Raw genomic sequence first — 11,836 nt, forward strand, 5'->3', positions numbered from 1 at the left:
ATGCGGAGGCTCTGGCGCAGCCGAGGCCACCACCAAAGGCAGGACCCTGTCCAGGGGACGATCACCACAGCTCTTCACCAGGACAATGCACCAAAAGCATGAATACATACAGTCATTTCAAACCACGGGGTGACACTGTGCGGACAGAAAGCGAAGGACGATCCAACACAGTTCACAGCCTTGCTCCAGTAAATGGATGCTGGAGGGGCAATAGGTGGGGGGATGCACCAAAACATGCTCAGTGCAGGGGTCAACTGCCATGGACCAGGGAACCAACACCACAACGGCACAGCTGTAAAAAACAAAACCCCAGAAAAAGACCAACAAACCAGCAGGCCTCGCATAGATTCACAACGGTACCAGGGGTCCCCTTTTACCATCTGAGCCCTAGCAGTTGCTTCGCCTCTTTATTTCTCAAAGACCCAACCCCAAGTGTCAAAAATTAATAAAGGCAAAGGCTAGAATTTTGCTTGCTTTGTGTTTCATGCAGCTGCAACACGATCATCCCATGGGATCATCTTTCCTCCCCCCGGCAGGTGAGGTGGAAGCCACAGTCTCCAGGTACCGGGCAGTAACTGGATCCTGCAGACCCAGACACAGACGCTGCCCCGCAAGCCTCTGCCGGGGAGCAACGGCCTCCGACGTTAACAGAGCCCCGGCTGCAGGGAGAACCCCCGCCATCATGCAGGTAAGCCCTTCGGCTCCTCGCTGTTCCCTCTGGGACGGCAGGGATAACAGCTTTCCCTTTGGCTTCTTTCCCTGCCAGCTTTCATACGGTGTTGTCAGGTCAAGTACCAAAGGCTCTCCGTTGAGGACGCATATTAATATTACAGGTCCTCATTAGCACCTCAGGCCTCCAGTAGCAGGTTAAAAACAGTCCGAAAATATTCATAGTGAGTTATTCCTCAGCATTTCCATGCCTGGAAGCACAGAATGAAGCCTTCCAAACTACAGCGTGGTAACATCTGTCTCGGCTTAGGATCTCGCTGTGCCACAAGAAGCAGGGTTGGTTAAGTTTCTAGGAGGAAAGGAGCCTTATGCTAATAATACAAGGACCACAGTCTAAAAGCTGTGATTCTTTTGCGTGAATGTATTATGAAATGAAGGAAAGCCTTTCTGTTCTAGAAGCAAGAGAATTCAGTGTCCATGTCTTCTCTTCCCCAGCTGACACCCTGCAGGCTCCGGACTCACCAGTGGTGCTTCATTCTCTTCAATGTCTTGCTTTTCCACGTGCTGCTTTTCGGAGCAGATTTACTGGAGGAATACTTCCTGCGGTCCTTACCTCTTTCTTACACTGACGCAAAAGCTCTTGAAATCAGGGAGAGGGCCAGGAAGCTAGATGTGGATCCTCTGAAGGCCAACCTCTCTTACGCTGTCAGCAGTGCAGCAACTTGCTCCCATCAAGAGATATTTTTGCTCGTTCTTGTCTGCAGTAGCCCAGAAAACAGGACAAGGCGCAACGCAATTAGGCAGACGTGGGGCAACGTGACAGACGCCAGAGGTTATGCTGTCCTTACTCTGTTTGCTTTAGGAAAGCCGGCTTCAGTAACCACCCAGCTGGAGATCAATGAAGAGTCTCAAACGCACAGAGACATTATTGAAGGCAGTTTCATTGATTCTCCTGAGACGCAGACACAGAAGATGTTGATGAGCATGGAGTGGACAGTGACTTTCTGTCCCCACGCAAGGTATATTCTTAAAACAGATGAAGACGTGTTTGTCGGTATTCCAGGTCTGGTTGGATACTTGCTGAGCTTAACACAACTAGAGGACACCTACATTGGGAGGGTCGTTCATCAAGGAGTGCCCGACAGAGACCCCGAAAGCCCTGGCTTTGTTCCCATCCATCAGTACTCTGAAGAGTTTTACCCAGATTACTGCGATGGGAGCGCTTTCGTCATGTCCCAGGATGTCGCTCGCAAGGTGTACGTGGCCGCCAAGGAGGTGCCAGTTTCACTGCCCCCTGATATTTTTGTTGGACTCTGTGCTAAAAAAGCTGGCATCACTCCCATTCACAGCTCTCGATTTTCTGGGGAAAAGCACATCAGCTACAATCGATGCTGCTATAAATTCATTTTCACCTCTTCCAACATGAAAGAGGACGAGTTATTTAAAGACTGGAAGGAAACAAGTGATGGGAAAGACTGCTCATTACTGGAAGCTTACTACGGTCTGGTGTCCTGCAAGGTTTTGACCTATATTGATAAGTTCAAACGACTTAACTTAGATAGAATAAAAAATGAGGTTCTTCATTTCATCAATTAAGATTTAACTTTTGCAAAGAAAGTCTGAGTTTTCTTTTACTAGCTGTTTTTATCCTGTTAACATTCAGTAATAACAACCTCCTATCAAAGTTACTTCTCTTCCCTTCAACAGCAAATGAATTCTCAATGCTATAGTGTGTTACAGCAGCAAGAGAACTGGATGTACTCTAGCTATGTAAATACCTACAAGTGCATGCAAAGAAGTAAAAAAAAAAAAAAAAAGTATTCCAAGATACTTTATCTGTATCCAGTGTTTTCCAGGCTTTTGAGTCCTCTACCTTACGCCAAAACTCCCACATTTTTTATCCGAGGCATCACCTACTTCCAAAACAGTTTGTAACCAGGGGAATCTTCCTGCCCACGAAAGGGAGCTACTTCTGAGCAGCCTGGTTTACAGTCCCAGTGAAACTACAGAACAGCTTAGAGGGAGAATAGACCTTGAACCATCATGGGAATTGCTGAGGTCAACAACCCCAGGGAGATTCCAGGCAAGAAATCTAACTTACCTGTTAAAGAATCTTGTATTTCTGTCAGTCACGGCATCAGAGAAGCACTGACACAAGCAGCTCAGTGCCATCATGTTATGCTGGAGAACAGCATCAGTACTGAACTCAGAACAAATTCACCACCACCCTGGTAACACCAACCTTATTCAAAATGCAAAAAGCCCCCAAATTAGGAACCAGTCCTAGAACACACAACCCACCCATGCCTACGTCCTCCAGATTAACTCTTCCGTACCAGTTCTTTCAGCAGTAGAAGGACTAGCTGACAGGTTGGTCCTACAGTTGTGACAGACGCACGTGGGAAGAGACACGCATGAACCTTCGAGGGCCCCATCTGCTCTTGCCGTGACCGAAGGAATTGGAGGTGTGCTCCAAGTTATGCTGCTTGTTAACCAGGGTCACATGATGAGTTGCGGGGGGTGGCTTTGTTTTTGGTTTGGGGTTGTTTGTGGTTTGGGTTTTGTTTTTGGTTTTTTGGGTTTTGTTTTGTTTTGTTTTTTTGTGTTGTTTTTTTTTTAAAAACCAAGTTCATCAAGTTTAGCATGTTACCTCAGTTCTCCTTCTCCACTATTCCATCTTCCTCAATTATCTCCACCTGCGACTGTACAGAGGGGAGGACAGGGATAACACGCTTAAATTCTTCCATTGTATATAAGATACACCAGCAGCACATGTAAACCATATGGCAATATACAGGATGGGTAGGGAATTACATGTGCATAATAAGGGATAAGCATCTGATCAATTAATTGGAATGTCGAGCTCAAAACTCAACAAGATAAAGCGTATGTGCATATAATAAAAAAATCCCCTCGTTTGGCATCTCTGTGTATTCTAAAATATTGTATTTGGCAAATGTACCATGCAGAGCAGATGCTAAAGACTTAGCAAACAGTGTAGCCTTCAAAAGCAACAGCTGAAAACACACATGGAAGAGACTCATGAATTGCAGAAAAGGTTTATATATTGATTTCTTTTACTGAGATTTTAGCATACGGCTCATACAGAGCTACCAGTGCACAAAGCCACCTAAAATAACAAAGCTGAACTGCCCAATACAAGCGCAAACTAAGGACTTCTATACTCTTTTCTGTTTCCTTTTCAGTGCTTTCATGTTTTTTCTGACTGCAGGATTCATGAAACTTCTCTGCTCTCTCCGTTCACAAATGAGACACTGTGTACTGCATTTCTCACTAGCAGATGTTTATTATGCACATCTAGGATGAAAGCATCAGCAGTAGTATAATGTCGGATGACTACTTTTGTACATCTTAGATCATAAGAAACAAGGCAGATCACCTGCATTCAGATGGCTTATTAAACATTAAGGGATCTTCCCCAACTACTCTGCTCCTCTGAGTCCACTTTGACTCCTTGCCAGCAATTTTTGGCAGGCAATACCACCACCTCTGCTGCAGCTCAGAGCTACAACAGGCAAGAGGAGAGTTACTGCACAACTAGATCATCCTGCTTCACTTGGCAGAGTGGGGACACAGGGCGAGTACTATCCATAGAGGTACACCCGACGACACACTATAAAATAACCCCAGAAGTAGTAATTTCATGTTTTATTATAATCCCTCCAGCTATTCCTCAGATTTGTTTCTAATGTCCTCAACAAAAATACTATAAACCTTTTGTATAAAGTACATTGTGGTCTCTGTTTATGGACAAAGACACATGACGTGTCATTAGCGTCCATCTCACCCGCAGCTAGCTGACTCATCTTCAAAAGAAGATTACAACTTCGTAAGGTACTACATTTCCATACTCCTAATTCAGTTCATGCCCTTAAACATGAAAGCTTTATGTTCTTACCCTTTTTATTCTAACTCAGGCAACTAAAATCATACATTTTTTTAAAATAAGACTTAAAATTAAAAAAAAAAATTATCTCTGTTAAAAAATAGTGTAAACAATTTAAGATTTGGTTCTGAAGTAGACTTGTAGTGCTATAGCTCATGCTCCTTTTGAGCAAGTAAACTGAGCTGCCATACAAAGTCGCAGTCAACAAGTGAGACAAAGCTCCCAATTTGGTTTTATACATTACAGCGTGCATTCATTTGTTTTTAAAAGGTTCTTCTCACCCTCCGCATAAAATGTAAACAATATTTAGGATTATTTATTCAAGCAAGACCCACATCCAACAAGCTGAAAACAGAAGAGAATCCAGTTCATACTCCCTCACGTGGACAGAGTGGTACTAGCTCATTGTTACCAAACAGATTTCTGACACAGTATGACAGGCTGAAAGAGTATGTTCCATGCAAGTGCCAACTTTGGCAGATATATATAAAAAAAAATTAAAAAGAGAGAGAAACTATGGCAGCATCTGAGATTACAAATCTCAAAGTGTTCTGGTGTTTGGTTTTTTTTTTTAATTGAACTGTGATCTACCGAGAAAACACGACAGGAACTCCAAACCCAAGAACAGTTTAACCAAACACTGATAACTTCTGCAAAATAAAACATAGTCAGCAGTTGACAGAGTGCTTACCTTGGTTACTTGTCTCACGACAATACACAGAGAACTTCTGTCGTGACATTCTATGGGAAAATATGCTGTGCCCTATAGGTTTTGATTTGCTCTCATGACTTATTTCAAATAGAGTCAAAGTGTTTCACATTCCTTTAAAGAGACAATCTAAAGAGACTCCAGTGTGGAGAGCCTTTACACCTTATATCTTAACACCTGTTTCAGTAACATGGTTTGCAAGAAGGGGAACCAAGACATGACTGACATTATTCTGCTCCTTCCACAGCTGTAGTAGAAACTGCCTTAACATAGTAAGGGCCTTCACGCAAGTAAGCCCTAAGCCTCAAGTAATACTGATTTCCAAAGATTTCCGCGATTGTTTTAGAGTTTACGAGGGCCTTAACCAGTTCATATTTGGCATCCTTCGAAGCTTTGTCAGGCTCCACAGATCTGTCTACAACGTACTCCACAAACCCTGGACTGTCAAGCATCAACTTCTGGGCCCATGGTTGATTTGCAATAGCCTAAACATGAAGACAAAAGAGTGGGGAGGGGGAAAAAAACCTCATTTTAAAAACCCCAAAACCAGTTACACAGCAGGCTGCTACACAAATAGCCATGGAACAGAAAAAATTAAATGGGATATCCATTCTACACAGTAGTTATACAACCACCACTCAAATCAAGCAGCAGGGTTTAACACTGGAAAACAAGTAAAACTTCAAAGATAAGCATTGAGCTGTAAGTGAATTATCGCAGCAGTGCCTCTGATGTTGAAGCAGCACCTTAGAGTATAGCTGTTGCTTTTTTCCCCCCCCTTTCCAATTTATAAGAAAATAAGCATTACAGACATGACATGTCTGCTGCATTATTTAAATGACATGGGGCACAACGAAAAAGGCCTTATTTCTGACCACTTCAGGGCTTCAACAAAAAGTTTGAGGCATTTGCTTAAAAATCTGAGACTGGATGGCAATATAACTCACTATGTGATCTTTAAAAACAAAGAGAACTTACAGTAAATACTCGTAAAGCCCCACAGTGGAGATCAGGGAATGGCTGAGTACTGATGCTTCTGAAGAGTTCCAACGGCTGGCTAGACAAGGATGTGAACCACGACTCAGTCATTCTTAACAGGTCTTCTGTCTGCTGCTCTGGCTGCACGCATCACGTACAAAAATGAAAGAGTTTGATAAGGATTATGAAAAGCTTTCAAGTTTTGAGTATATGTTCAATAGTTAAGGAACATATTTAAAACAAACCACCAGCAGATTAAACTGAAATAGTTTACATTTTCAACTTATTTTCATGAATGAAGAAATGGCCTTCTATATTTCATTTAGCTTAGAGGACAGATTTAAATAAATTGATCTTGATACACAGGATAAGTACTGTGCTGGAGTGCAAGACAAATGAAAATGGCTTACTTGCTCATTTAGAGCTACGCTATTAAAACCAGATCACTGGATCTAAAGAACATACACAGGGATTAGAGCAGTTTGTCACTATCCCTTTAAAGCACAAGAATATTAAAATTGTTTACTCTCATTCCCTTGTCAATGATGTCTTGACTTCGTGTTTTACAAACAGATTTCGGAACACCTGGTTTCTTACAAAACAAACTCAAACTTTAAGCAAACAACTAAATCAGGGAATTTCAACAGTGAAATTAATGACTCTGAATTCTAGAAATCTACCAATTCTACCTAAGCTACATGCTGCAAAAGGTCTTTGCACAGTTAGTCAGATGCACAATAATTTCATTCTTGTAGATTTAAAGGAAAAAAAAAAAAAAGACAACAAACCAAAACACACACTTACAGGCAAGTAAAGAAGAGATGAAATCGCATCCAAGCATCGAAGTCGTAACTCTGTGGGGGCATTCTTTGCCTGGTGCCCTATTCTGCTTAACAGATTTTGAAACCTAGTTCCTTTGAAAATAAAAACAAAGTGCTTTTAATTAATTCAGACAGACCTCTACAGGACTACAGAGTTACCTGTCAGCCACATTATACTGTATTAACTGGTAGAAAGACTGCTGTACATTAAACCTGAGAAAGGCAACTTCTTGATCTACTACAATAAAAGCAGTGTAAGATTCTCTTTGCTTCATATGGATCTAAGGTAGCCAAATCCAAAGCTTTCATGTTAAATCTCCAGACTATCCAAACATTTCCAAAAACTAAGTTATATGTCACAGACAAATGAGTTATCTTGGGAAGTATGGACCCTAGTACACTTGTAATCAGAAATCTTCAATCCCGTTCCACAATGCTCCAACAGCTATCTGCTAATACAGATTTTCACTTAAAAAACAAAGTTTGGATGAGCAGCAAGAAGTCTAGCACCTACTTTCAATCCTCTGAACAGTTTTATATTAAGAGAAACAATGCAGCCTTTACAAAAAGCATCATTACATGAAAGTTCATGTTTTTCTAATCCTGCTGAGAAGGTCATGACATCAGTAGAAACAGAGGAATCTAAACTAACACAACTACTGACAACTTGTATGATGCAGTTCACTAGAAAAGAATAATTTGTATCACACTTGCAATACCAGAATTCTAGCTGCCAGGCATTTCACACTGCCATGCTTGGCAAGACAGTTAAAAACACCTTATCTGCTATAGCACAGCTATTCAGACCCTTGATTATTAAATAAATACACACATTTTCCAATTCCTTTCTCTGTTACACCAAACCAAGTGACTCTTGTATACTATGACATACTGAGAAAGTTTTACTAAAGAAAAAAAATGATACTAACTAGTTTTCTGTAAAACCTGTTTGCCTTCCACATTTGATCCCAGGATTCCTAGTGTGTCCACAGCCACTCCAATCATAGTCGGATCATGACTTTCTGCCATTTCAAAGACTTTTTCCATAAAAACAGGGTATCGTTCACAGATCTGCTGTGGACTGTCTACAACAGCCAGATTTCCAAAAAATTTAATGAATCCTGAGAGAATAAGACAAAAAAAAAAAAAAAGGCATTCAGAGTGGAGGAACAATAATGTCAGCAATGTCAAAAATTAAACATACATTAACATAAGATTGTTTCACTGCTAAGCTAGTGCTATTAAGTCTAAATACTGTTTGTGAAAGGCATCAGAATAAGGACAGAACAAAGGAACCAGCCAGTATTTTGGAAGTTACTTAATTCGTGATGTAACAGCTGACTTCTTGAATTCATAAAAAAAAAAAAGCTACAATAACACAAACTTCAGACCTATAGTACAGTCTCTCCAGACCTTACCTGTACTACCACTGTTAGTGAGTAATATTATTAATGTGTTAGACTGTCCTTCAGCATATTTTGTATACATCCAACATACATTTTCTAATACTCAGAAATTCACGTGAGTTTTCAAAACAGAGGTTTAACAGTCCTCTCAATTGCACTCATTAATAAAAGCAAGCAGTAAACACTGGAAACAAGAAATGCATGATGTAACCTGGTAAATAGAAGCCTGAGAAAGGATCAGACTCTGCACCAATGATGATGTTCGAAATTTTATCGATAATTCCCTGTTGAGCAAGATACTGACGCCCATGTGGGGTATGGGCCAGCGAGGTCACCATCTCTATACATGTAGCTCTGTAACAGACAAACAGTTATTTTGGCCTATTTCAGATGGGGTTTTGAAGCACTCTGTGATTAAGAAAAAACAGGTTTGCTACCCTTAAGACAAAATCCAAACAAACAAACAAAAAAAACCAAAACCAAAAACCAAACTACCCCAACCGTCCAACACTCCTCCAAGCTCACTCAGCTATCCTATTCTGGGTGTTGAGTTGGAAAGAATTCTAAACTGTTCATATTGCAGCCCAGCATTTCAACTATCACAGCATACTGGGGAAACTTCATCTTGGTTCTCAAATTTAAGTATACAGTATTTTACACTCACGGCTGTTTAAGAAGAGGCAGATAAAGCGTTTTCCTGAAAAGGGTTTCACAAGAAACACAGGCAAATATGTTTTAAGAGTGCTACTTTAAGACTGAACATCAGAATTTTAACAATGGGGGAAATCTCATTGGCAAACTCACTACCAACATACCTGACTAGCACATCATCTCCAGTCAGCTCTCCAATTAACTCTGATATTAATCCACTGTTTGCACAGTAATTTAGCGACTCTGCCGACACCGAAGAAATCTCAACAATTAACTAAATAAAAGCACAGGGGAAAAAATAAAAAAGGATGGTTCATAAAAACATTATAATGATAACAATTCACAGTAACGGCCAAATACATCTTATAATGCTGACTAATCCTATATATACTAAATACAGAATTTCATGACATTTTCATAATTAATCTAAATGTTTGCCTGAAACAAGTTCATAAGGAGTTCCAAGTTTACAGCACATGCATTTGATTTCTATTTGGTAATCTTTTCTTCAGAGGATCACCACTGCTATCCCCATTAAGCTCTAGAATGGCTAAACTGTATTATTTCTCCTTTGCCATATACATCTAGACCGACACACTTGGCATCTCTCTCTCAGTCTCCTCCCCCCTCCAAAAGTTTCAATAGCATGCCACATCCAAAGGCTAAGAGACTACAGCAGCTACTTTACTTTTACTTTCAGAGAAGCAAACATTTTATTGTATCTTTAGTAACTCTGTGTAGACCTTCCAATGCCCTAGGCACCACAAGTTAAGAGAATAAAAGATGTAAACAGTACTTCACACTTTTGTACCACAAACTGAGAAAGAGAAGTTGTGACATCATTTGAGGGCCAACACTGCTGTGTTCTTCCTACTCCTTTCTAGTCTTGACAAAATGTAGACATGAAGAAAACTTTGTAAAGCGGTGATGAATACTAATTTAAAAGCAAGCCATAAAATCCAGCTTCTAACTCAGAACTACAGTCCAAGAGAACTGCAGTACCACATCATTCAAATGCTAACATTGATCTCATCCATACCTCATATACTCTGTATCGAACAACATCATTTGTTGCCATGACATTCTTCAAGTCACTCAACAAACTGCTCACAAATAAAGCCTCTAAGCCATCTTGTGTCTGTGCTATTCTTGAGAGAGATTTGATGGCCTGGAAGCAAAAACAGGAGCTTATTATTAAAAACAAATAAACAAAACCACAAAAAGAAGAAAATCCAAGACAATCAGACAGTTTCAATGTTCTTTATTAACATATTAAATCAAGTTACGCATCTAAAATTTTAATTGTGATTCACTTTTCATGGATGAGACTCAGTTACGGTTACTGTAACCCAAGTCTCTGGCATAAAATTCAGATCTATGAGTTCACTTTAGCATCGAGAGCTACTGGAAGATAACAGTACTAGGCAATTTTCTATCATATCTAAGTAATTTCCGGGCTTAAGGCATCTACATGCTTGTAACATCTTTCAAGCAACATAAACTCTCTTTTCTTCAAAGAAGAGCAAAGGTTGTCATCTCAGACACAGTAGAAAAAGTGTTTTGTGCAGTGTCTACGTCATTTTGTAGAGGAAGAAAAAAAAGAAACCAATACTTACCTCTTTAGCCACTGCTATTTTGTCTCCACCAATGCAATTTATTATTTGCCGTAATAGTTCAGTACTGTTGAGAATTTCTGCCACAGCATCTGAACTTTCAACAACCCTCCCAACCTAAAGACATGATTAAATAATTATACAAAATAAACTTTAAAATCACCTTTTTCCAGTATAAGAACATTCAAGCACTGAAACAGCTACCCAGACAGCATCACCATTTCTGGAGATACTCAAAACTCAATCGGACAACACCTTGAACAGCCTGCTGCAAGCTGGTCCCGCTTTTAGCTGGGGGTTGGACCTGAAGCCTCTAGAAGTCCATTCCAAAACTTCAATGTTTCACAATTCTGTTCTTTTAAACTAATGCAACAAGTGTCAAGTTACTACAGCTTATTTCTCTTCAGTGTTTCCCCAACATTGCTCAAAGTATCCTGGATATCAAAATGTTACTGCATTTAATTCCTATGACACCTGCTGTCAGCGCTGGCTTAGAAAGCTTTATCCAGAACATGTGACAGAAGACTCATTTACAACTTACTTCTGTCAAGACACAGTTTTATACATTATGTTTAACAGACACACCGTAAAGCATTACATACTGACACACTGCACAGTATTTATCCAGAATTGCATGAACGTGTAAGAGTGCAGATAACACTTGATGCAATGCTTTCGTCACACACTAGGACGTGAAACAACAGCAACAGATCAGGACTAACCCAGCCTGGCTCAAGACAGAACTCCATCCCCTCCTCCTGGAAGAAAACCCTGTACCTGGGATATGGTGAGGATTTTCACGGAGTCATCGGGGTGTAAAAGGCCTTTCTGAAGCTCTTCTCTGAGGTTCTGGATCACATAGACCGGGTCCAGGGCCTGCAGGAGCCTCTCGAGGATGGAAACACACGCAGACACCTGCTCCCTGGGCAGGACAGAGAGAAAACCAAGCCTTTCAGCAGGGGGTCGCCGCCGGGGGCTCCCAGCTCCTCAGCTGCGCCAGCCCCCGCCCTGAAGGGGAGCAGGGCAGGAGCCAGGGTAGCAGCAGGAGCCAGCCCGCTCCGGGGGAAAGGGAGAGAGGAGGC

General features: G+C 40.9%; 2 protein-coding genes across 2 annotated transcripts; one reads left to right on the forward strand and one right to left on the reverse strand.

Annotated features, from left to right (window-relative positions):
* The first annotated feature begins 682 nt into the window (after positions 1-682).
* Positions 683-2,265, forward strand: LOC104163984 (putative UDP-GlcNAc:betaGal beta-1,3-N-acetylglucosaminyltransferase LOC100288842). The gene is made up of 2 exons (XM_009703159.1): positions 683-688; positions 1,165-2,265. The coding sequence occupies exons 1-2, from the start codon at positions 683-685 to the stop codon at positions 2,263-2,265; spliced, it is 1,107 nt and encodes a 368-aa protein (XP_009701461.1).
* A 2,884-nt stretch (positions 2,266-5,149) lies between these two features.
* PSMD5 (proteasome (prosome, macropain) 26S subunit, non-ATPase, 5) lies at positions 5,150-11,703 on the reverse strand (the record flags this gene model as incomplete). Its single annotated transcript, XM_009703160.1, has 9 exons — positions 5,150-5,770; positions 6,264-6,404; positions 7,068-7,177; positions 8,014-8,205; positions 8,702-8,844; positions 9,306-9,415; positions 10,181-10,309; positions 10,758-10,871; positions 11,532-11,703. Coding segments are annotated over 9 exons (1,369 nt in total), but the record flags the coding sequence as incomplete, so codon positions are not given.
* Between the last annotated feature and the right edge of the window lie 133 nt (positions 11,704-11,836).

The sequence above is a fragment of the Cariama cristata genome, unplaced genomic scaffold (genome assembly GCF_000690535.1).
Source record: "Cariama cristata isolate BGI_N322 unplaced genomic scaffold, ASM69053v1 scaffold33656, whole genome shotgun sequence".
NCBI lineage: Eukaryota > Metazoa > Chordata > Aves > Cariamiformes > Cariamidae > Cariama > Cariama cristata.